This window comes from Gadus macrocephalus, chromosome 23 (assembly GCF_031168955.1).
Source record: "Gadus macrocephalus chromosome 23, ASM3116895v1".
NCBI lineage: Eukaryota > Metazoa > Chordata > Actinopteri > Gadiformes > Gadidae > Gadus > Gadus macrocephalus.
In genome coordinates this window covers 13955899-13982740 of record NC_082404.1, presented here as the reverse complement: position 1 = coordinate 13982740, position 26842 = coordinate 13955899, and the positions used below count along the sequence as shown (strand labels likewise).

At 47.9% G+C, this 26842-nt stretch overlaps 2 protein-coding genes and 1 long non-coding RNA gene across 29 annotated transcripts in view; 2 read left to right on the top strand and 1 right to left on the bottom strand.

The window, feature by feature from the left end:
• Nucleotides 1–10701, bottom strand: part of LOC132452406 (phospholipid phosphatase-related protein type 5-like) — a 31218-nt gene extending 20517 nt beyond the window's left edge. Inside the window, exon 1 of one of the 2 annotated variants that reach the window (XM_060045029.1) lies at nt 10140–10701. In XM_060045029.1, the coding sequence (XP_059901012.1) occupies nt 10140–10343 (204 nt within the window). In that variant the 5' untranslated portion in view covers nt 10344–10701. The remainder of the gene's footprint in view (nt 1–10139) is intronic. The other variant, XM_060045030.1, reaches the window with a different exon arrangement.
• LOC132452468 (uncharacterized) overlaps nt 1–26842 on the top strand; it is a 205931-nt gene that overhangs the window by 150985 nt on the left and 28104 nt on the right. The window lies entirely within an intron of this gene.
• Nucleotides 21217–26842, top strand: part of LOC132452436 (phospholipid phosphatase-related protein type 4) — a 21106-nt gene continuing 15480 nt past the window's right edge. The window contains exon 1 of the mRNA XM_060045068.1: nt 21217–21651. Within this exon, the coding sequence (XP_059901051.1) occupies nt 21580–21651 (72 nt within the window). The 5' untranslated portion in view covers nt 21217–21579. The remainder of the gene's footprint in view (nt 21652–26842) is intronic.

The following is a 26842-nucleotide window of genomic DNA, read 5'->3' as shown; positions in this document are numbered from 1 at the left end:
TAATAGCCCCAGTGATCAGCTTAGCTCCGCAAAGCTCTCATGTAATCCCACCAACGTTAGCTGGACGGCTCGCTGTCAGACGTTCTCTGGGGTCAGGTTAAAACAGAGGGATAACAGACTGACTCCAAGCATAAGGCTCATAATCACCGCCGCTCACTCTCTATTCACAGCAGACACTCTCAAAGTCTGGATTATCAGATAATGCGCGATTGGCAATCATTTAAGACGTAAACGAGTATGGCAGTTCCAATCCTCTACTGAACCATTGATGCTTTTGTAGCCAAGAGATTGTAGCCAGTGATAGTGCACCTCACACTGCTGTGTGCACCTCAAAGGTGCACACTGCTGGGTGCTGACGTTTCTTGTTGGCGTGTCCAATCAGTGATGGCCAACTTCGCCCAACTTTAAAAAGTCGGGCGTAGAAGTTTGGAGAGAAGTGTTTAACTCCCACATTGAAACCGGGGGCCACATTGAACTGGGAGCCACATTGAAACTGGGGGGTACATCGAACTGGGGATCACTAGGAGGTCCATTACAGATAGGACACTCAACAGGAAGCCACTGCACTCAACAGATGACAATACTTCACCATTAGGTTAGATTCTCATCATTACCCTAGACCGGGACAGGGTCAATAACACCGTAACAACTGATGGTCGTGTTCCAAGGACAGCAGAAGTCCTGGGAGAAGACACAAGACGTTCTAAAAGAACAGTGAAGAGGAAAGTTAATTGTGTGGAAGCTGAAGTCAAACTGCATTCGGGAACAACAAGCTCAGTTCAAATCCTTGGTAAACAGACTGGTCGCCACGGCAGTAAAGGGGATTGTGGTGGGAGCCTTTCAGTCGCTTTATGTCCGTCATTGCACTATTATTGTACGTGTTTTTATGTGTCAGCCTTTAGGTCCAAGACTAATTTCCCTCGGGACAACTACAGATCTTGAGTCTTGAATGCTACGATGCAGTTCTGATGCGTTCTTTCTGCGTTCCTAGAGCCTGCAAACTTTTGATGAATACATTTAGAAAGACGACCAGACAGGAATCCTGCTGTGCTGCCACTGATGGAGAAGTGAGGGCTCGTGTACACAGGCCTCTCTCAGGTGGTTCTGAATCATCATCACTGCAGGGTCTTCACATACAGCCCACTGGTCCCTGGAGGCCTCTGAAGCTGAACACCACTGATGCGTGGTGCTGTCTGGTGCTTCCATGCTTCCCTTTGACAGCTAAATGCAGCTCGAGCTGAGCGCTCCACCGTCACACAGAGCAGGAGAACGGGAGCCAGTGGGGGAGGAGATGCCTTCTGAACAAACAATATACGTCTTTAAGACGATGCTGGTCTGGGTAATTAGACAATCATAACAGCCTCTCCTGGCATCTCTAAAACTGCCTAACGATCCAGTTTGTTGTACGGGCTCTCGTGAAGAGTGCTTGGCGTGAGCGCGCCTCACAAGAAGCAGAAATACAGCAGGAGCAGATCGTCAATGGCTCCATAAAGCACTCCTCCTATCGTTTCATTCATCAACTACAACAGATCAGTACAACAAAGCGCTCTTCCCTTATTATATTGGTAACGGAGGCTTTAGTGAAGCCAGGAGAGACAAACTCATTACAATTCAGCAATTGAGTTGTTGTCAAGTCAGGAGATGTTTCACAGTTCTCGAGCGAACAAAAGCAAGGTGGAGGGGCTACGTGAGAGAGTGGAGGCACGGGTGTAGTAGTCAAACAGGTGCACCACTTCTAAGGATTATGCAAACGGTGCAAACCCCAAAACTCTGCAGGCAAATGCGTTTAATTCATTCGTGTGCCTCCCAAAGTCTCTAGGTGACGGAATGAGGCCTTGAGGAAACTTCAAAGCCGGGTATTGACACGTCTGGTGGAGAACAAAACACAAAGGAAGGCAGAGGAGGATTTCCTGCTTTCTGGAAGGCAGTCTGAACGGTAATTATAAATAGACCCTCGCAGAGTTGAGGATTATAGAAAGAAAGGGAATCTTCTGGAAGCGGCGGCCATGTTGACCACTGAGGCTGCGTGGATTCTGCCGGTCTCTATGTGTGAGGCGAGTTTAACAGAGGCACTGCATGGCAATGTCCTGCTGGGAAGAATACAGAGAATACAACGAAATTACCAAAAGTAAATAGCAGTGTTTTTATTCCCTAAGATCAGTAGAATAGATAGAATAGACTCACACCTCCTCACACACAGCTCTGCTCCCAGCTGCCCAGCGGTTCATGTCTGTGTTTTGGTTGCACTCCATTTGAGCTTCAACTAGTGAAATGCATTCTGAAAACATGGGCATCGGAAAATCCTAGAAGTTATTTCAGCAAAAGCCCAGTGTATTGAGTATCACACATCAAAACATTTCAGTAAACGCATCGGCAATAAGAAAACCAAACCTTCCACTCTTGGCCATCCCAGCCCGCCGCCTCCATTTCCCCCCTGGCTCAGTTTCTCTCTGCCACGATCAAGGTTTCTTTTCCAATCCTCAGAAAAAAAAAGTTTTGCCAGGCAGTTGTTTCAGTCATGATGAGGCCAAGCCAGAAGTGTTTGTGTCCATAAAATATTTATGGGCAAAGTTCCCAGCTTTTCCTAGCTGTCTGGATAAAGAAACTCAAAGTAATAAATAGTACCAATAATAATGTTTCACTTTATTCATGAAGTGCTGTAAATTCAGGCAAGCTCAAAGTGCTGTTTAGGGCTAAAAACTGACCATTCAAGCACGACTAACAATATAATACAGACAGTATATTGATAACTGGAAAGTAGCTAACGTCGACTAAACTCCTTTATCGAAAGGTCTGGTTCTGAAGTGGGCCGCTCTCTCTGGGAAACACAGCCCGGTCTAACTGGTATCACTGGGAAGTGGGAGTCAGGGAGGGGTGATCCTGGCAGCACTGAGAAAACCAGAGTGTTCTTTCTGGTGACTTATAATTATATTATATTGTAATTATTACGTCTTATTTTTTATTACATTCGACTTCCAAACCCCCTGACACTGACCCAACCCGGGTCGAAACGGCAGCTGGAATCAATAATTGTTACGGCTTCACTTTAGTTTGATTACTCTCTTGAGACCGAGAAACCGACCCCAAATGAACAGAAAGTTCTTTGTAGAAGATGAATAAAGTGCAAACGCTCCATGTTCCAGGTGGATCATCATCAAAAGAATTACGCAACAAAACGCCAACCTAAACATCATGCTTATCGGTGTAATGTCATCACTTATATATCGTTATACTTATTCATTATATACTGTTATTACACACAAGTATTAGTATATATCAATATATATTAACCCATATATATATACATATATATATATACATAATTCAATATTTCTATCTCTGCCTCTAAAGGTCTACGGTTCTATGGGGCTCAGGGTTGGTTTAGCGTGAGGCAGTGTAGCTAGTTTAACGTATCTGACTGTGTTGCCCTCTCTGTCCGCACTCCCATGCAGACGAGCCTGAATCCTTCATGGATGAGCGACGCGGTGCCACAGGGCAGGGGCTCGGCTGACAGCACATCCAAGGGGAACATCAATACACACACAATTAGCCCAGCCTCGAAACAAACACATTAGGATTCTCTTAAGACAGTTCCTCTGAAAATGGGCCAGGGCTCCTAATTAAGGTGTGTATCTTCGTGGAACGGGTCCGCATTACATCAGACTCTTTCAAGGGATCTCTTCCCAATGGAAGGAAGCGAAGGGATATATTAGTATATGAATGAATATATAAAACGTCTGCACAAGATGTCGGATACAGTGACATGAATGATTCTCGTGTATAATTCATGCAAGACTGAAGAGCATCAAAGTGGGGATTGACCGTGAATCTGTAACTTATCCCAGTTAAGTGCTAACTAACTGGGTTACAACAAAACACTGCTGGGCTTCTGTTGACATTCTGTTGAAACGCTCAAGCCTTCAAACGCAGAGCCTCCGGTCAACTGTTTGTTCTGTTTAATACTTAATGAGTGTAAAGTACACAGGTTAAAACATAAATGCATTTAAAGCGGTCGATGAAATCAGCGTTGCAGTTCTACTGACAAGTTGACCCAAATAATGTTCCGGTCATGGATCACTAATGTGTTCTGTAAAGCGATACCTTTAAGACCGGCTAAAGATAATAGATCACGCTCAGGAATATGTACAATATCCCAGATGATATCCAATACCAGGGCTCAATACAAACATTATATAACATGTAATATGTGGCACATGTTCCTTCTGTAAACTATGTGGTGCAGGGTGATGGCCGTTGTGGCCTGATTCTTCTGGAAGCTTCTGATACGCTGGGAGGAAGCAGCGATGATGACGCAGAAGGCAGCTCAGTTTTATTCTTTGTGTCTGACAACTGGCAGGCTTAAGGTTTCTACCAATACCAACTGAACACCCCCTACCCCCCCCTCACATAACATCTGACCCTCCCCCCCAAATAAAACAAAGCTGGGTGCTTCGTCACCAATCATGTCCCGAAATGACCAAATACCAAAACTCTTTCTCCCCTACAATACAATACTTTATTTAGCTGACTTATTTGTCCAAAGCGCCTTTCAATAAATGCATTCAAGCATCAACCAAAACAGCTGACTAATCCCCCATTTAATTTGGAAAAACAGCGCACTACAGAAGTAAGACCCACTCTGGATCTCCATCTCACATCTAAGTCTCCATTTTCAACTGACCATCCAGAAGGTCAGCTTTTAATTACTGCCCTGGAATGATCTGAGTAGTAACAAGGGGCCGCTCACATTCCCAGTCTCACTGGGAAACACAGCCCAGTCTCACTGGGAAACACAACCCAGTCTCACTGGGAAACACAGCCCAGACCCACTGGGAAACACAGCCCAGTTTCATTGGGAGGAACTCAACTTGACAGGACCTTGGTGACCATGAACATGATGGTGAAGGGTTCGAGTTAGTCTCTCTCTAACTCTCTCTCTCTCTTCTAGTTTTGGCACATTTAACATCATAACTGCTGAAAGCCAAACATGCCATCCATCTTCATAAGTGTTTGTTGTTATTTGGAGAAAAGCTTTCTTTGTATAGTTCATACACTGGCTGACAGCAACTTGTTCAGGGCTGACATCGTTCGTCTCCATCTGGAGGTAAAGCGGGAGTCCTTCAGAAGGGGGGTGGGATGGGGGCAGGGCAGTGCATTTGTCAGAACTGGATTTTTCTCAAGGCTGTGAGAGAACCGGTTCAAACCCCCCCTGGGATGCAGCCCGCTGTGACGCTCCACCAAACAACCGCTCTAAGGAGGGTTCACGAGGAAACAATGGATCATCCTCCTTGATCAAAACACCTGTGTTCGTCTTCTCATTCAAAATAAAAAGACTTTAAAAACATGAAAAACATGTCTTCTAAAGGTTGTGTGTCAAAATGCCTAGGCAGACCACCAGGCAGGGCCAGGTTGGACCTCAAACCCAGGAGATCTCCGTCCCAGCCTGGGACCAGACTGCTTTGCAGGTCTGTGTTCCATTGAGGAGTCGGCAGCGGAGCTAGGCTCTAATTATCACCATAACGCTGATAAGCACACTTAGAGTGAAGCCGGAGGGAATGGCTCACTTTGTTTAACTTTTAATAACGCAATACATTTGACAAATGGTTACCTTTCCAAAGAAATGCCTACCATTATACCGGGGCCTCCTATTGTACTGGAGCATGGAGCGCTGGAAGAGCCCCACCATACTAGCAATTAAAGGGTTCTTTATATAGATCGTCAACGACATCTACTACACATGCAGCACATGAACCTTAAGTAGACGTGTAGCACATGACCCTAAAGTGCACAAGCAGTACATGAACCTAAAGTGCACATGCAGTAGTTATACCTAAAGTACACACACAGTAGTTATGCCTAGAGTATACATGCATTACATTAACCTTCAGTACACATGCACCTGAAAAACATATGCATTATTATTATATGCATTCATTAAACAACCTTTCTGATGCTGTGTACATAACGTTAAACATGGATTCTCCTGCTTGATCACACTGAACAACACCTGCAGTTGTTGTACTGTGAGCACATCTTGAGTTATTGTGCTCACATTGAAGCAATGCGTCTGCAAGTTCAACTCTTGGCATCCGACTCAGTGTACGCCTGTTCCCTAGTTGTCCGTAGTGGGGGTGTCTCCTTTACTCTCTCCTGCTATGTAACTTTGTATCAGGATTCTTTCCACAGTAGTACTCAGAGATCCCCAAAGCAGTCATTGACTACAATCTGCTAATTGGAGAGATAAGGTTTGTGTGCCAAGGGCCGGGCAGGACCAACCTCTCCTAAATATGGAGGAGCCAAGAGATATGATGGTCCCACCTCCCCGCCCCCCCCCCCCCCCCCAGCACCCCTACAACCCCACCCACACCCCCAAGCACCCAGCGTTCACCGTTGTTCAGTAGATGGGAGGTCGTGACAAAGATGCCTAATACGCCAAGTTATGCTGATGATGTTTTCTTGTTTAGACAGGGTTTCTAAGTCATGACCGTGGCTATTTTTAACTTCCGCCTTAGGCACTACATGACCTGGTTGTAAAATGTCAACATGCACAGCCTCAAATACAGAATTAAAGAGCAACCTTATTCAGAATATGTTTTCTTATAACCATCATCCCCAATAAGACCAATAAAGTAGTTCTGCCCTTACGACAGCAGAGTCTAATGTGGGTCCAAAAATGAAGCATCTCAAGTACATACTAACCAAACATTTTTTGTTCCAGTCGTTCCACCCCGTAAAAACGGAATAACACTTTTCTTGTGCTTCATGCCCAGGTTGCAAACCTGTGGTATCAACATTTTCCAATGCTGAACATGGACTGAAGCTGGACTGAAATCCATAAAGGGAGAGGAAACATTCTACGCCTTTGATATCTGATTATTGTACAGGTAACAGTCAACTGTACGCAGTATAATAGTAGTACGGTAGTTTAGCAATTATTCTGCAGATGTTGAAGTCATGCAGGGCAAATTCCTATGCTGAGCGATAACACATATCCTCAGTCCTATAGGAGGTCTTTGTTCAGCTGTCATCTGAGGTTGTACCAGCTGAGATCTGCCTCTCTCATGCCCAACGTTTCAGCAGAATGACTGGACAGGAAACCTTGCTATGGGAATGCTTAGAGGAGCTCTGCTGGGGAGTTTCCAACCTTGAGCTTAAACAGAAGCCTCTAAGATGAAATGTGGGGACTTAAGATGAATAAATTATACTTTCAACAAGTTTGGTTCCCATGAGGATTCTTTGCTTCTGCTTTTGTTTTTCGTTTCATATTTTTTTGTGTTTTATGTATTCATATGAAACGGAAAGAGATAATGGACTACCTTGTTTTCTTTTTAACTGTTGTCGTCATTGAACTCTTAGGAGACATGTTTGTTTGTCAGAGTTACAGAGATGCAGGGACCTCCACGGTCTTACTGTGATCAACGCGGTTGTGGGACTGCGGAGAACAATGCTGAAAACAAACCCAATCAAAACAATCATGCTCCTTATCTCCATCCACCATGGTCACCACAGCAGAGTGAAGAACTGGAATCATTTGTTAGTGTTAATGGGAGGACGGTGCCCCAGGAGGGGGGCTCGAGGATCCAGCCTCTTTGGGTGTGTGGCATCAGTACCAGTCCAGAGATCGTATTGTAGCATGCGCATGATGACTTTCCAAATGGAAACACGAGAGGCTTTCACACTGTTCACCGCTCAGCCCCAAGCTAACGTTAGCCCTGGCTTACTGGACCCTTGTTCACATAGTTCTGCTGGCCCTGATGCACACTAGCTAGTTCAGCACAGTGGTTTTAAACCATTAGCCCTGACAAGTGGGCGACCCAGGGCCACTAATCTCAAGCCCAATAAAAGAAACATAGTGTGAACACTTTTATAGTCCTGGAATAAAACCTCTCTTAGCTAAGTAATGAGTTAGCCCTTATCGCCTGACAGCCCTGTTGTGTGCTCTGTTCCTCACGTGTTTTCACTCTTACCCCTACGGCTGTATGAGCTGTGAAAGCCCTTAGCCATCCAGCTAATGGAGTAATTAACATTGATGGCACTGCTTTGCAATCAAACTATGGCTTGGATCACTAAGCACCCGTACTGAATGTGTGAAACCTCACAGAGCGACTGCTGAGTTACATGGTGAGGGTGCAGGACTGTACCATCTCAACACAGAGCGACTGCTGAGTTACATGGTGAGGGTGCAGGACTGTACCATCTCAACACAAAGCGACTGCTGAGCTACATGGTGAGGGTGCAAGACTGTACCATCTCAACGCATATCTCTGTTTTCTTTGCAATGTCCTTTTACAAATGCATGCTTCTGGGTTCAGCGGAGTGGAGACCACATATCCCCGTGTCCGTGGCCAAGGTGTTAAGACTTCCAGCTATAAGTCTCACACTGTGGGGGAAAAGTGTTGAATAAATGTGTAAAGGTTTGTCATATTGGTATTTGGTTTTCATGGTTACGAAAATGCCATAGTCATAATGTATGTATAATACAATATTTATTTACACTACATTTACTGTTCACTGGGGGAATTGACCAGTCAACTGAAGGGCAAAAATGACCTTGAATACATTTGCAACTATATGTTTAAGAGAACAAGGGTACAATAACAAAAATAAATGGTTGATTCTTAGGGAAGCCATTTTTTATGTATGTCTAATATACTGCAGACAGAAGTTTGTGACCTCTGGCCGTGAATTAAGTCTCTATTTTCTCTGGGCTCATGTAACATTCATATCTCCCCAGCAGCAGGACTGGGAACAGCGGAGCCTCATTCTGTATCCAGATTCACACAGCCATATGAATGGACTTTATGTCTAGGGGTATTGGAGATATTGACACGTTTGTTCAGTGTGAACGATTTCTGTCCAGTCACCCGCAGGCCCAGACAGCGAGCCATAACCAGCGGTTGAATACTCTTATCATCCTAAAAATGTTTGGATTAACATTGTTTGCCACAAGCAATCCTCACAAGCAATCCTCACAGACAATTGTTCAGTTATTTCTATATCTTTGAACAAAAAAACATTTGTTCTTCGATATCAAGTATCAAATATTTCTGCTTAGAGGTATGAGGTTTGAGACAGAGCTTACTGACCACTCATGACATCCTGCTGATTAGAAAAATGCAATTTGTTATCAACATTTATAAAACACAGCCCAACCAAAGAATCAGCATGTAATAGAATCATAGCAGAATCATCAAATTATGTTGGTTTGTATTAGTGTGTAACAGAATTAAATAACCAACGTTGTAATATTGGTGGCTCCTGTCTGACGAGCCGGCCATATGGCAGCTGGAGACCGCATCCTCATCAATTAGCAGACAAGCAGGTGGAAGCTAATTAGGGTTTAGTTTGAGGTGGGGAGTAGGGATGGGTTTAGTTTGACCCCTGAAGAGTTGGAGATGGGTTTAGCTTTAAGTGGGGAGTAGGGATGGGTTTAGTTTGACTGATGCTGATACGTGCAATACGTGGTTTCTGATGAGATGAAAATTAGAGCAGGATGACGTCATTTGTCATCTATTTTTCTTGCAAAGGACAGATGTTTGTTTCAGCCAATGGCTCCTGCACTACAGGTGGGCGGCTCCGCGGGGATTCTCTGTGCACGCGGGGTCCTCAACTTAAACATGCATGCATTAACCTCTGGAGCTCCTCTCCTTCGACGTCTAATTGGTTGCTTCCACGTTCAAGCTTTAATTCACCGCTGCGTCCTGTAGGTAATATGTGTGATCTTAGCGCGGACAGATGTTCACACCGCAAAAAGAGGCTCTGACGCTCTGATAATGTGTTCAGTTATTTGGCGGACGTGTGATCTTTAATGCATGTTCTTTTGGCGAAGGGAGAGGTGTCAAACGAGAGCGTGCATAATGAAAGATGAGTGCGCGTCAGCGCGAATCTGCACGTGCGTGCGCGAGCCCCGATCCACGAAGTGTCGGCCTACTTTTAACACATGAAAGGGACTTTGAGAGAACATTAGTGAAGAAGGGAATGACATGAGATCTGACGCGATGGTTTGCGCGCTGCGACAGAACAACGCCAGTAACTCGTGCAATGAGGCGCTCGTCACGGGCGCCAGCCCGCGGGGTCACCGGCCGGAAGTCGAGAGCCGCGTTAACATGAACAGGTAAAGCCGCTCGGTGTGTACGTACCATCAGGGTGGGCAGGCCGGCCACCAGGGCGTAGAGCAGGGCGGGCGGCACGGCGCTGCGCTCCTCCCCCCCCAGGTAGGGCTTGGTGAGCGCACTGTCGTAGCAGAAGAAGCCCTGCACGTGCACGCTGAAGGTGTCCGTGTACTCGAAGTAGTAGGCGAGCATCACCGTCCCGGCCAGGATCACCAGCTGGAAGTAGAGCATGGTGCACAGCGGGGGTCAGGAGCAGTCCACTACGGTCCGCTACAGCGCGACGGAGACGGAGCGCTTGGCTCCGCTCCTCCTTCCTCCCCTCCTGCCTCGATTCTGCTGTCGTCCCTCGCCTCCTCGTCCCTCGCCTCCTCGCCCTAGCCGCGCGACAGAAGGACGGTGGAGGCTCGCCAGTGACCGCTCGCGTTCTGCTCTCTCCCTGTGCTGTGTCTCGGTACCTCGCGCATGACGCCCCGCAGCGGAGAACGATGTGGACACGCGCTCTGCTCGCTGCGTCCCGCCCTCTCTGCTCCTCGCGCGGCAAAGCAATTAAGGGTGGCAGAGGCACGCGAGTGAGAGAGGCGAGAGGAGAGAGGGCGGGGAGAGGAAACGGGGGCTATGTCATCAGCGTGCGTGTGTGTGTGTGTGTGTGTGTGTGTGTGTGTGTGTGTGTGTGTGTGTGTGTGTGTGTGTGTGTGTGTGTGTGTGTGTGTGTGTGTGTGTGTCAGTGCAGCAGGTGTTGAACTGAAATGGATGCGCAGCCACGTTTCATTCAAGCGTGAGAGGGAAAAAAACTTGAGCGAGTGAGACATTGGAGAGAGCGAATGATGACATGATGTAATAATGTCATGCATGCACACACACAAACAAAAATACACACAAACACACACACACACACACACACGTTGTTTTAATTTAAAGTAACAAAATAATCATATGCACGCAGAGCCTTTATTTTGAAGAATTCTGTAGCTAGATGACGTCATCATTTGGATAGTGTGTAGGCTTTAAATTGAGGCGTGAGGCGTTGACCACTATGACGTCATGGAATACAAGGCAATACACAAAGTAAATAAAAACATACCATTGCATGTCAAATATGTAGCCGGCGTCATGACAGGGAGAGAGACAGTGAAAGAGAGAGGTGTGTGTGGGGGGGGGGGAGTGAGCGGTCAAGATGGGACTTGGTGACAGGTGATGAATGGTGTCATTAGTGTGTCATGCTGTCACTGTTCTGGCCAGGAAGTGTTGTTGATTGGCTGGAGGTCCAGACTCCAAAGTGTGAGACCACATATCATCAAAGAGTAAAAAGGAGACAGATTCATTTCACAGGCCGCGTGCAGGACTCTAAATACTGAGTCTGTGGATCACTCGTCTCACAATGGCAACATTAACTTCAATTAGTCCAACATCACGTACGTCAAGGAAAACTATTTGTGTTCTGTGTTTTATTTACCTCATCACCCACTGGAGCAAACGGGTTCACTACCCCTTAGCCTGGCAATGTGTAAGGACGCACACACACGCACACGCCTACACACACACACACAGACGCATGCACACACCCTCCAAAAGTCAACCAATTAGGAGGAGGCATGAGGATGTGCAGCCATGGTGTGTTTAGCGACTGTTAAACCCACTTCTCTCTGGGGACCTCCCATCTGTCCCTCCCCTCCTTCCTCTATCCCTCCCCTCCTCCCTCTGTCCCTCCCTTCCTCCCTCTATCCCTCCTCCCTCTGTCCCTCCTCCCCCCCTCTGTCCCTCCTCTCCCCCTCTGTCCCTCCTCTCCCCCTCTGTCCCTCCTCTCCCTCTCTGTCCCTCCTCTCCCTCTCTGTCCCTCCTCTCCCCATCTGTCCCTCCTCTCCCCCTCTCCCCCTCTGTCCCTCCTCTCCCCCTCTGTCCCTCCTCTCCCCCTCTGTCCCTCCTCTCCCCCTCTGTCCCTCCCCTCCTCCCTCTCCCCCTCTGTCCCTCCCCTCCTCCCTCTCCCCCTCTGTCCCTCCTCTCCCCCTCTGTCCCTCCTCTCCCCCTCTGTCCCTCCTCTCCCCCTCTGTCCCTCCTCTCCCCCTCTCCCCCTCCTCTCCCCCTCTGTCCCTCCCCTCCTCCCTCTGTCCCTCCCCTCCTCCCTCTGTCCCTCCCCTCCTCCCTCTCCCCCTCTGTCCCTCCTCTCCCCCTGTCCCTCCTCTCCCCCTCTGTCCCTCCTCTCCCACTCTCCCCCTCCTCTCCCCCTCTGTCCCTCCCCTACTCCCTCTGTCCCTCCCCTCCTCCCTCTGTCCCGCTGTCCCTCCTCTCCCCCTCTGTCCCTCCTCTCCCCCTCTGTCCCTCCTCTCCCCCTCTGTCTCCCCGTTCCTCTGCAGTGCACTGCAGGACTCAGGAGACTCTGCTGCTGAGATGAGGCGGACCCTGGAACCATTAGCATTGCGTTCCTGCTGTGAGCCGCAGCCTAATGTTGAAGTCGGTGCTCTAGGGGGGCACTTTGTTTGCGTTCCCCTGCCTCTTTATTCTTTGTATTAACGTCCTCACACAGCTGTAGATAAGAGTGTGTACAGCGTGTTTAAGTCTGAGGTGAGGAGGGACCAACGGCCAGAACCCCTGGATTAGTCCTCGTAATGTCAGACGTTGAACAACAAGTCATGTGTTGGTACTGATGAGTAAGGCCATGAATATCGTTGAATATTGGGGATCCAAGCTGTGATCCCATTGGAGCAGAGTGCGCTACAAAGAAGCTATTCCTGGACCCTGCAGTGAGCTCTGCTGCATGCAGGGGGAGACATTTAATGAATGAACCGTATGGAGGCTGGGCCAAGAACATGACCCAGAGATGACTGCGTGTTCGTAAAATCTGGTCTTTCTTCAATTCAGCATACAATTGCAGCATGCCGTGTTGTTTGAAACACGTGATTTTCAGTAAAGATTCCAAAAAATAGAATACATTTAAAGTAATGATCAGGAAAAATTTACATTTTTCAAGGGGCAAAAAAAATATCGTCCCTTGAACAACCCTTGATATTTTTCAAGGGACAAAAAAATAAAACTCTTGAACAAATAGTAAAAATGGTCCATGATCTGCTGATGATCCCATCCCTCCAGCCCCTCTACTGAACCTCAGCATCATAACACGGTCACCATGCCAACCATAGAGGCCTCCTCTGAAGAAACAACACAGAGAACATCCCTCAACCATCCCTCATGAGGGATGATTCGATTGCTGCCACAGAAAATTGGATGAGAAAAAAAAAGAAAAAAGTTGTAAAGCCCTCCACACTCTGTTCTCTGCTCAGGGGGTCTCTTCTCCTCACGGACTTCCTGCTCAGTGTCCCCTGGCAGAGAGGCAATATCAGAACGACACGGAGGGGAAGAGGAAGTGGAGAAACCAAAGCCGGTGAGAATCAACTCAAGACGAAGGATTACGTTGATAGATTAGAACGTTTCAGATGGATGAGTGGGAACCCCACCTTGAGCTTCCGTTGGTCCTTTTAGGACCCATGGGGAATACAAACACGTCCCCTCAGTGGGTCGTAGCGGAGCGATGCTAATCACCCGAGGGCTGTATGACCATGCGGGGGAGGGGGAGATGGAGAACACACAGTTTATCCTCAATCTGAACTCAAACATAGAGAAATAATAAATAGTAATACTAACATAGAGTAATGTTAACATTTTGAGTGTCTCGATGAGCAATGATACTCAGTTATTCAATTGGTTTCCTCCTTAATGGGCATTGGACCGGGCAGGAGGAGCCCAAGAGTCTAACCGGCAGCGCTCTGATGGTTAGACTCCCTCCTCGTCCTCACATCCTCCGCCACGGTCCCCTGAGTTCAGCCCTGTCAGGTGTGACTGATGACCTGCGTTCAGAACCCAGGAGAGCCCTGAGCCCGGCGAGGCGACGCGGTGGATCGTTCTCCTCTCACGAGGAGAGAGAGAGAGAGGGCTCCATCTATTGAGAGAGGGCTACGTCTGGTTGATCCGGTTCCTCCCCCACTCAGGGTGCACTGAGCCGGCGTGTGAGGGTCCGCCTCGGCAACACGTTTGGTAGGAGGGGCAGTTCGGAGCTAGTTCACAGAAACGTGTTCACCGTGGACCTCCAGCCAGTAAGCAATCTATAAATAGCCCCGCCCCACCCCCGCCGCAGCCGGGTGGAGGAAGTGCTTACATCGTGTTTTATTACATTGTTATGCCCACGGCCGAGTCCTGACCCAGATACACACACACGGAACACATAGCTACACACTCACACACACACAGAACACAAAGCTACACACATAGCTGAACACACAGAGAACACAAAGCTACACACTCACACACACACACACAGAACATATAACTACACACACACACACACACACACACACACACACCAAGAACACGTAGCTACACACATAGCTACACACTCACACGCACACACAGAACACAAAGCTACACACTCACTCAGAACACATAACTACACACACACGAAAACACGCAGCAACACATAGCTACACACACACACACACACACACACACACACACACACACACACACAGAGCACACATAGCTACACACAGCGAGAGCACAGTGCTACACACACAGCTAGAACACATAGCTTACACACAGCTACACACTGAGCCTGAAATAAGAAGATCACATTAATACTATTCAGATGTAAACACAGAGGGGCCGACCACAGACTGAGCCCACTGAGACACAAACAAGAACAGCAATTAATGATGTTAACATTACGTGGAAAAACATTTAGGATTTCTGCATTTTTCTTACTTCCTTTCATACATGCAAATCAAGGATGAGTGTTAGTATGGGTGAGATTTAGTATGGGTGAGGGTTAGTACTCGTTAGGGAGTTGGTACTGGTTAGGATTAGAGTTAGTATTGGTTAGGGTTAGTATGGGTTAGAGTTAGTACTGGTTAGGGTTAGAGTTAGCATGGGTTAGGAATAGTTCTGGTTAGTACTGGTCAGGGTTAGAGTTAGTATGGGTTAGGGTTAGTACTGGTTAGTGTTAGAGTTAGCATGGGTTAGGAATAGTTCTGGTTAGTACTGGTCAGGGTTAGAGTTAGTATGGGTTAGGGCTAGTACTGGTTAGTGTTAGAGTTAGCATGGGTTAGGAATAGTTCTGGTTAGTACTGGTCAGGGTTAGAGTTAGTATGGGTTAGGGTTAGTACTGGTTAGTGTTAGAGTTAGCATGGTTTAGGAATAGTTCTGGTTAGTACTGGTCAGGGTTAGAGTTAGTATGGGTTAGGGCTAGTACTGGTTAGTGTTAGAGTTAGCATGGGTTAGGAATAGTTCTGGTTAGTACTGGTCAGGGTTAGAGTTAGTATGGGTTAGGGCTGGTACTGGTTAGTACTGGTCAGGGTTAGAGTTAGTATGGGTTAGGGCTAGTACTGGTTAGTACTGGTTAGGGTTAGAGTAAGTATGGGCTTTGTTCAGAGTGGCAGTGGTGGCGGAGATGAATGCGTGTGAATAAACAGCGCTGATTAAGAAGCAGCGAGCCAAGAAGACTTCAAAGCGCCGTTATCTCCGGTCGGCTAATCCGGTGGTCGCACGTCATCAGAGATTCAGGCTCCACCGCTCTCCAGCCACTCACGCTGTGGGGTGGAGGGGACTGTGGGACCCTCTCAACAAGAACAACAGCAGGCAGGGGGAGGGGGCAGGGTGGTATGAGGGGTGAGGGAAAGGTGAGAGAGGGGTGAGGCGGTAGGACGGGTGAGGGAGGGCTGAGGGGTGAGGGGGTGGGGGGAGTGAGGGGTGAGGGAGGGGTGAGAGGGTGAAAGGGGTGAGATAAAGGTGATAGAGGGGGGGGAGGGAGGGGAGAGAGGGGGGTATGGTTGGAGTGGATGAGATGTTGGAGGCAAGATTCAACAGCATTCAGTAGCGTGGTTGAGTGTCAGGGTTCTGATAGGAGGGTGAACTGATCTTGGTTGTCCATTTGCATTTGGCCCCATATTGAGGATTGTTTGTGTTGAAGTGATTGGTGTTAATATCAAATTTAATTGCGGTGGAGGTGCCTTCAGTCTCGTTTACGCATGGATTTTTAACCTCTCTTCAAATCGCAATTGTTAAACGGTTGTGAGAGTGCGGTGCAAAGAGAGGCGTTGCCCACATCCAAACAGACGAGGTCTGTGGAGATGAAGACCGACATCTCTGGAGGTCAGGCCTCAGCACATTAAAGTCGTGAAGATCTGACCAATCAGAACCCCCACACCTTGCAGCCCGCTTAGTCAACAGACACCCAGTGGGACCTTCTGTTTGTGATCAGAGCGGTGGGACCATCCAGTTCCATGACAAACCTGTCGGACTTCAGAGTAGGACGGTTGTGATTGGTCTTTCTTCGAGTTTCAGAACCCAGCCCTAGATGGAATGGTTTATGCATCGCCCACAGCACGAGGAGAAGACACATGAAGATCCCCTGAACGCCCAGAACTGAGCCTGGGTCATCAATATGATCAAACGTAATTCACAGCCTGTTCCAAAGTGACCTAATAAGGCCTTCCACAGACAGGAAGTCTCAGTGGAAACAGGTAGCCTGTCTTTGGTAAGTGACCCTATCAACGGGAGAGACGGTTGTGACGGATGACTTGATTCGGGAGACAAGGTGATTAAGAATTAGATTATAACTTTGTGTGAACAGGGCCCGTTGCACTATGAAGGAACATTACTGTCGGCAGATCTTGGCTATGAAGGCCACTGCAGCATACTATTCAGCCCAACACGCCTCCTCCTCCTGGCTTTATCTCAAACGTGTTAGAAATGTATTCCACCGTCCATCACACCTTTCAGCTGTGAAAAGCAATTACCAGACCCAACTGCAATCGCCAGACGATCCACGAGCCAAGCTGCCCATTAGGAGATTAAGGCGTATGGATCCAGACCTGTGTGGTCACCAGGACTGATGGGCCTTATGTATAAACATACCAACACTCAGGCCATTCACCACAAGGGTTACACTCAGGACTGAGGACTTTGCTTGGTGAAACATTACAACGCTAGAAGTCTTTTACTAAAGGTTAGTGAAAAGTGGAACTGTTCTTTGCTTATCTATGGCATCACATAGGGGAAGCTAGGAGCTACTGCTAGAGCTACGGGTTACTGCTGGAGCTAGAGCTACAAGCTACTGCTGGAGCTACGAGCTACTGCTGGAGCTACGAGCTACTGCTGGAGCTACGAGATCCTGCTGGAGCTAGAGCTACAAGCTACTGCTGGAGCTACGAGCTACTGCTGGAGCGTCAGCTACTGTCACTAACTAAGGCTCAAACATGTCTTGAATATTTATTATCTTCAATCGTTACCCGGTGTTTTCTAACTGGATGAAGATTATCTCTGAGATTTCCTCCAGACTGAACAGAATCTTAAAGTTGTCAAAGGCTTCTTTGGTGCCTGAGAATAAAAGAGAGGTTAACTTCAGTACAGCATCTTTCTTCAGAGCTTGTTTATCAGATGCAAAGGTTTTACAGTTGGCTTTCATGTGACTTTAACATTTAGTCACCAGCAGACACTTTTATCCAAAATGAATTCCAAGCAACAGTCTGAATAATCAAAGCACAGAGCAGCTTCACAGAGTGAATCACTGTGTACAGGTGTGCCAAATTACTTTTGGCACACCTAGGGTATAACATGCTGTGGAACTGTATTAGCCTGTACATTATAGAGCATATAGAACCTGAATCAATCTCATAACTGCATGTCTAAGTATAAATCAACTATTTCTATGAGGTAAGGCACTCTTAAATTCTCCTCATTGGAGTGCAGTGAAAACTGCATTCCATTGGAAACTGACAGCAAATCCTAATTCACACTTTCTTCAGTTGTCCTTGAGCTAAAGCAAAATGTCAAATATTGAGAACAGCTCTTGAATTCTAAAGAATGTGCCAGGAAATTCTAATACAAAAAAAATGATATAACGCAAATTATATTTTATTATTGTATAAATGCCAATGGCCACTATTGAATGTATGAACAATATAATTATGTCCGGTAGCGTTTGTGAAATTAGATATATGTCTCTCCTTCTCTAATTAGAATAGCAAGTTTTCTGATTCCTCAGATTGGACCAATAATCTTCTTGTGTCCCTTATTTCCTCCCCGCTCCACTTCATCACGTCATCGTGTGGAGAGGGCAACCTCGAGTCTCGCGGCACACCGTGTGGAGAGGGCGCCCTCTAGCGGTACATCGTCTGGAGCGGGCGCCTTCTAGCGGTACAACCTAACGTCATCCACACCGTGTGGAGAGGGCGCTCTCTAGCAGTACAACGTGACGTCATCAAAGCAGTTCAACATGCTTCCTCTGTGGCTGTACACTGAGTGACTCAACGATGCCATTGAGTCACCCAGTGTCGGGGAAGTGATAGCTCAGGTGGCATACATTAAAATCAGAAACGAATCCGTTGTGGTGTCTTTAATTCCATGTGTTTCTCCTGGGACAAGGATGAACAGTGAGGAGGAACGACCAAGAGGAGGTACTTCCTCCCAGACGTTGTGGGGGTCTTCCTGAGGAGGTACTTCCTCCCAGACGTTGTTGGGGCCTTCTTAAGGAGGGACTTCCTCCCAGACGTTGTGGGGGCCTTCTTAAGGAGGAATTTCCTCCCAGACGTTGTGGGGGCCTTCTTGAGGAGGTACTTCCTCCCAGACGTTGTGGGGGCCTTCCTAAGGAGGGACTTCCTCCCAGACGTTGTGGGGGCCTTCCTAAGGAGGGACTTCCTCCCAGATGTTGTCCGGGTCTTCCTGAGGAGGTACTTCCTCCCAGACGTTGTGGGGGCCTTCCTGAGGAGGGTACTTCCTCCCAGACGTTGTGGGGGCCTTCCTGAGGAGGGACTTCCTCCCAAACGTTGTGGGGGCCTTCCTAAGGCGGGACTTCCTCCCAGACGTTCCTGATCCCAGCTGAACCCAGCATGCCTGGCAGCAGAGTGACCATGCTCTGATGAACCAACCTTATGATGAGGTTATGATGAGGTAATGATGAGGTTATGATGAGGTTATGATGACGTAATGATGACGTTATGATGACGATATGATGACGTTACGATGAGGTTATGAGTTTATTATGACGTTATGATGACGTCTGAATCAGCGATGCTTTGTGCTTCTGCCAAACCGAGCTGCTGTGCATCGTTTCAGCTAAATGATACTGAGCTTTGACCTTGTAATAGATCACACACATCAAAGATGCATAAGGGGCTCATCAATAAAACACTACTCTGTAGCCATGGTAACAGAGTTCCCCTGAGCCTTCTTGTCTTACCTCGGCTCCCATGGAGATGTAGACCTGGCGCCGCTCCGCCCGCTCCACCCGTGTTGGAGGCATGGCTCTTTAACTGAAACACACGAGAAAAACCATTCAAATTATCCACAAGGTACTAATGTGGGGGGTGGTGATTCCACCTTCCGCCAGCAGAGGGCGTCCAAATGCAGTGGTCATCGTGGACCATGGGCCTTCACTGTAGTTTGAAAGAAGAAAGAGAGAGAGCGAGAGAGAGTGCATGGTGCAAGCTGCTTTCTCAACTGCAGTGACCTTCTCAAGCTAATCAGCACCCCCCACCCCCCCCCAAACACACACGAACACACACACACACACACACACACACACACACACACACACACACACACACACACACACACACACACACACACACACACACACACACACACACACACCCGCCACTGCGACATCAGACTCATCTTGGGTTGAAATCAGGTTATGAATATGCATTAAATAAACAGTACATTATGAATTCATTATATGGAAAATATCTCATGTTTGATCCATTCCCCTCAGAGATAGAGGCGTGTGTGTGTGTGTGTGTGTGTGTGTGTGTGTGTGTGTGTGTGTGTGTGTGTGTGTGTGTGTGTGTGTGTGTGTGTGTGTGTGTGCGTGTGAGAGAGAGAGTGCGTGTGTGAGTGCGTATATGTGCGTGCGTGTGTGTCTTCTCGTTGAAGTGAAACACATGTTCAGTGATTTGTAAGATATTGGACGTTTTCCATCAGTTCTAGGATCTAAGAAGACTGGAGGTTTAGAAAGTCCCGACATTGTTGCACAAAGTTGATCAAGAGAGGCGAACTTAAGTTACCCTCCAGGCTAGGCTGACGTAGTGGATATACTGAATGAGGTGTAGGTCCTGTCAAAGCCACACGCAATACAGATCCTCCTCGTGAGGATGCAGGCACTATAGACAACCTCAGTGTTCACATTGGAAGTAAAGGAGAGAAGTTCCGGAGAGAACCACCGTGATAACCACCGGTGTCTTAAACTGTCCCTCAGCCTCAGAGTCACGAATTCGGAACCCCTTCCAGAAGCAGTGCTCCTGAGTGATGCATTGCAGCGTTTCAAATGATCGGTCGAGTGTGTTGGACAGGTGCAGCGCGCAGCGACGTCCTGCTGTAAGGGTGAGAGGCGAGGTGGGGGGTCCTACCTGAGGGGGGTCCTACCTGGGACAGCTCAGGGACTTAACGACTCGTCAATTCAACAGCATCGGCGCTGGTGTCTGCGTGATAAAGAACCACCAGTCCAGAACACACACCTGTTCAGCTGGTGGTAGGCGTCTGGAAGTAGGCTTCTAGATCAGCTCTCCAGCAGCAATATCGCCGATCTCAAGATGGTTTACTTTACTTTTACGGATCTTCGGCTGTTTGCAGGAACTGTCGCTGGGTGCAAGCGTCGCCACCAAGGAGCATGCGCGATCGAGGTCAATATTCTGAGGCACACACACACGCACACACACACACACACACACACACACACACGCACGCACGCACGCACACACACGCACGCACGCACGCACGCACGCACGCACGCACACACACACACACACACACACACACACACACACACACACACACACACACACACACACACACACGCACACACATTATATAATGTATAGTTTTAATATATTTATATTTATATAGTTATATTATATATTAGGCTATTATATATAGGCCTAGTTATATTAAATATTAAATATATATTATAGTATATGAAATATATATATATATATATGATGTATAGTATATCATATATATATATATACATATTATATTATATTTATTTATTATAGCCTATTATATATTATATCACTATCGGGGAGATCCCGTATGACAGCAGTGATGCGCCTGCGCACTGGGGCTCCGTCAGATGGTTGGTTACTACGTCGACTCCATCCCAGACCCCATCAGGGCATCCCGTCCTCCTCTCCTCACGCAGCGGACCCGCGCCTCTCCTCGTCGCGCTGCAGTAGTTCTGTTGTGTTGCTGTGTTGTTGCGTTGTTTTGGTTGTGTTTCCCGTCGGAAGCGTCGTGGCGCTCGAGCTTGTGGCGGTCCACCTCGAGTGGAGCGAGCGGTGTTGCCGCGCGCCTATGATCCCAGGCGGCGGAGCGGCGCGGCGGTGAAGCGCGGGAGGAGAGCGGTCGACAGGCGCGTCACTCCAGCCCAGGACGTTTGTTCCTCCGGGTCTCACCCGACCGGAGCCGTGCGGGACCGAGCGGGACCATGTCTGCCCGGGAGAAAGCGACGGGCACCAAGGACAGCGTCAGCCTGCTGCCCTGCTTCTACTTTGTGGAGGTGCGTGATGGCTCCGTAAGCCTACTGCTGCTGTTATACCTCTGGTGTAACTGCTGCTTATACCTCTAGTGTAGGCCTACTGCTGCTGTTATATCTCTTACTAGTGTAGGCCTACGGCTTTTATACCGCTGATGTATGCCTACTGCTGCTGTTATACGTCTAGGGTAGGCCTACTGCTGCTGTTATATCTCTTACTAATGTAGGCCTACTGCTGTTATATCTCATACTAGTGTAGGCCTACTGTTGCTGTTATACCTCTTACTAATGTAGGCCTACTGCTGTTATATCTCATACTAGTGTAGGCCTACTGTTGCTGTTATACCTCTTACTAATGTAGGCCTACTGCTGTTATATCTCTTACTAGTGTAGGCCTACTGTTGCTGTTATACCTCTTACTAATGTAGGCCTACTGCTGTTATGTCTCTTACTAGTGTAGGTCTACTGTTGCTGTTATACTTCTTACTTTTGGCTACCTCCTACTGGTGTAGGATATTCATATCTATTGTCACACCGATGTCAGTGCACTGTTGTGTGATGTAGCCCGTTCATTTAGGCTGCATCTTACTGACAATGTTACGTAATCAACGTAACATAACGTGAAACACGTGAAGCTATGGCCTACCGTGTATCCTGTGCATGCCGCCGACAGACTATGGATTCCAATGTAGGCCGTAGGTTGCACTGAAGCTATGGCCTACCGTGTTCCCTGTGCATGACTCCGACAGACTAGGGACTTTAATGTAGGCCGTAGGCTGCACTGAGGCAGCGAGCTGTGACTTAGCTGTGGAGGAGGTGTTGACTATGAGAAGACTGGAGGATGAACAGATATTTGCCTCCACTTGGGTGGTTAGGTAGGCCTACAGAGAACTCTATTTATAGCATCTGTGTTAGGCCTACTGATATTGATGATGTTCGTAACAAAGCTGAATGATAGGTGGAGAGTAAGGTCTGAAAGCGGTGATGGTGGACCTTCTCGTGGAGAAGGGGAGGCAGTGAACTTGTCGTAATGAGAGCTGCTGGTTGGTTTGCTCGTCATGCTCCAGTTAACCCAGTGGGGGACACATCATGCATGATGCATGCACTCTGGATGGATGTCGACAACGGAGGGTTCAGAACTCTACCCTCGTCCAGGATCCATTCCTCCTTCTGGATTCTCTGAAGAATGATCTGCATGAACTCAGACCTCAATCAGGGCCGATGAGCAATGATTGAATATCATCAGACCACTAAACCCTTCTTCTATAGAGACCAATTCAAACGATGGATGATTCATATGATATGATGTCTGCACGTGTTTGGCTTTATGTTTGTTTGAATTTTCTTGTGTATTTGTCCTCACTATTTTTAAAGTTTGTACTCTGTGACCTTTTCCAAAGTCCAACTACACGACTGTTCTAATTAGCTTTAATGTATTTTAGGAAGCCTTTTTAAGAGCACAGCCCGGGACTACTGAAGTTAATAACCTCTTTGCTGATTCAGGCTTTTTTAATAACCAGATCATCTTAAAACGCACTCCCTTGTCTCAAACGAGTAATACATGAGTTGAGTCTATTTGTTTAGTATCTATTTACCAACCTTCTGGTCTTTAGGTTGAAGAGAGGAGGATCTCTCCAAGAAACTCCTGGAGGCCGGCCAGCGAATCATCTCAAATAAATCAATCCATCTAATCTGGTGTCCATAATCCTCCCATTACAGTATGAAAGCCGGCTTGCTTCCATAATGTATTTCCACACCATAAACCTGATATTCAGGCAGGACCAAACGAATAGCACATTAAATAACATGAGGACTAATAGGTTTACTGAAGCTCCAGGATGCAGTCATTCTGTTGTGTCTTTGTTGGCTTGTTGAAGAGGTGCATAAACGCTAACACAGTGAAACGCTGTCTTCAGAGAGAAGCCAAACACTCAAACCACACCACTGGCCTCTCTAGTGGAGCCCTGATGATACCCAGTAGGATGTGAGAACAGCAACATTACCTTCAGAAGCGCTGACTGCGGGCTTTCATCCGAGTCTTTGGTTACTAAATGCTAAACTTGGCACACTGGCAATTTTGTTGGAATTGCTTGTTATATTCCCTTTAGTCTTCCAGGCCATTATCATATCTTAAGCTACCACTGTAGGGCTAGCGGTAGCTGCTAAGCTTGTACTCCGGGTCCCGTGTCGCCCCGGGTACCGTCCAGGTCGACAGTAGGACACTCAGCCCAATGTCAGGGTGGTCCTGTGGTGAAGTCCCCACCACACCTTACCCCTTCGTGCCCGTCCACAATCCAGGACGTGGCTCACTGCAGTGAGCAGGGGGGTCTCCGCTGAACCCACCGTGCAGGATAGAAGTAGCAACATGTTGATTGAGTTATGTATGGCTTGTTTGGAAAAATGATGCATTTTATTCTGATGACAAGCAACCTAAATACTGCAAGGAAGGAGGGCAAATTATAATTGATTGACCACTGTTGATGATTAACAGTTACACCCATACTCCTCTGCCAACATAGACTGTTCACATTCGTTATACTGTTAACAGTTTGAAGTAAGGTGGATGTTAACACATATGTGCTTTATGTATTGCTATGTTTTTGTAAAACGAAAAAACTAACTATTAAAACTCTAACTTAAACTATCATATAGTCAGAAGAAGGACACCCCAGTGAAACGCAGGTCATTTGACGAAGGTTCCCGCTGGATTGGAGTACGTGTTGTACGTGTTCCAGATGAGTTTGGGTAACGGCAGCAGCTGCTGTACCCCTGGTCGGAGGACCAAAACGCGTGTGCTGAACACGGGAGCTCGGCGGGCCTTGGGCTGCTTTGTTCGCCTCTCAAGTGGAACAAATTGTAGCATTCAGAGGGCTGAGCAACCCTTATCCAGAACCAGCGCGAACAAGAGATTAGCATCACCACAGGAGGCCCTGCCAGCATCTCTGGGTGCTGCGCAGTGGAGCATCACAGAACAGACCAAACATTTATGGAGTAGCTCTTTACACCTTCCCTAGGTCACATACCTCCTGGTGCCTTTCACGTTTCAGAGCGCCACCACCAATCTCCTGAAATATCCATGTGACCTACTGTAGCTTCCGTCTTTCGAGTTCAGATTCACTCCTCAGACACTGTTAGCTAGCAGTGTCTAGAGCACAATATCTATCCACCCATGGCCCCATGCCCATCCACCAGTAGCATCCTTTTGTTCAGGGATCCATGGCGTAAACCAGTTCATCTACCGTCCGCTGAGTTGCTGCTGAGGCATTCCGTGCACAGGGTTCCTTCCCATGCATCCCAACTTCCAACCCTGACTGGCGAATGCAAAGGAGCTTAGCATGCATTAGTAAAAAGATCTCTCCCTCCCTCCCTCCCTCCCTCCCTCCCTCCCTCCCTCCCTCCCTCCCTCCCTCCCCCCTCCCTCCCTCCAGTGCTCCCACTCCTCCTCAGCCCCTTTGATCAGAACTCATCTTCAGAGCGGGGAGAAGAAGCAGTGTGTGCCCAGGCAGAAGATGGGAGGGGGGGCTGGGTCTCCATGGAGGATCATGTATTGAAACGAGACGCAGAAGAAAGAGCCAGAAGAAGCAGCTGCTGTTGGCAGGCTGATAGAGAAGGTGGATGGAAGGTGTGGAGAGCTCGGAGTGTATTTAGACCAGTGTCGTCTCAGGCTGCTGCTGAAGAGGGCCACTGGAGTTCATATAGCATCTTGTATATGATGAGACTTAATGAATGTAGACTCCAATGTGTTATGGGAGTAGGAGGATCAATATCTGTATCTACATCCTAATCAGAAGAAACATTCCCCGCTAATTTTTGTTATGAGGGTTTTTATCAGTAATTAAAAGTGCTTCTAAAACGACTTAAAGGTGCTGTAGGCCTAGGTAAGAAATAAGAGCTATCATTTAACACACGCATTTCTGACCAATCAGGGCATTTCCTCCCTCAATAGTTTCGTGGGAATCCTTCTTGCCTGTCAATCACAGGTGGACTCAACACTTTTCATTGACGTTCGTTTGAGTTTATAAACGTGTCACGTTAAATGGCCACATAATGGGATGCAAAGACAACTGATGCCCTTAAAAGCAGAAAGGCTGAGGAACCCTTCCAACGCATACGAACCGACGCGTTACCTAAGGACACTTTTCCGACGCAGCCTCAGTCCGGATGAATTAGCGTCCAGTGAACACAGTAAAGCCGTAGCGCATTGACGTGGTCCGTGTGAACGCAGCGCCAACCCCCCAAGAGTACACGGCGAGCGCGGCGGAGGGCGCGCTCGTCAGCAAGGCGAAGGAGAGCGAGAGAGCGAACGGAGCGAGCGAGCGAGTGCCCCTCTGGCACCACTGACCTACATTAGTAGCTTAGCTTAGCTCCGCCAGCGCGGCTAGGTGAACGAGCGGCGCGCCTCGTCTGAGCACCACTGCTACTGCCAGTGGGAAGGAGAGAGAGAAAGAGAGGCTAGCTGAGGGAGAGAGAGAGAGAGAGAGAGAGAGAGAGAGAGAGAGAGAGAGAGAGAGAGAGAGAGAGAGAGAGAGAGAGAGAGAGAGTGTGAGGCTCTAGCTAAAAGAAAGAGAGGGAGATGCTAGCTGAAAGAGGGAGAGAGAGATAGAGAAAGAGTGAGGGTAGCTGAAGAGAGAGAGATGGGGAGAGAGTGAGGTGCTAGCTCAAAGAGAGAGAGAGGTGCTAGCTGAAAGATGGAGAGAGAGAGAGGGAGGCTAGCTGAGAGAGAGTGAAAATAGTTAAAGTGGGGGTGGCGATGATATAGAATGATGTATAGATGATCTATAATGTAGTTTGGTATTTCAGGGCTCTTTGAAAAGGAAGAAGACCAGAGACCATAAGGCCGAACACTGAAGGGACGAAGGAGGAGAGGTAGTGATGGTGACTTGAGGTGTAAGAGAGGGAGAGGAGGAGTGGAGGTAGAAGGTCAAGGCTCCATAAGACGAGCTGAGTGGTGGATCTTCATCCCTGGCCTGGCTCTGTCACACCCCGCTGGGCCACGCCGGGCCAACCAGGCTGGAGGTCTGTGTCACGCCCCTCCACTGACCCACGCTGGGCCCACCAGGCTTGAGGTCTGCGTGCTGATTGGAAGTCTTGGGTTCTGATTGGCTTACTATCACCTGAAAGCTCAACTCAGTGATGACCGCCCCTCCTTCTCTGTAGAGCAGTGGCGGGCTCTGGGACGCTTCTGCTGTGAGGCGGGCTGACTCCAGGTCTGTCT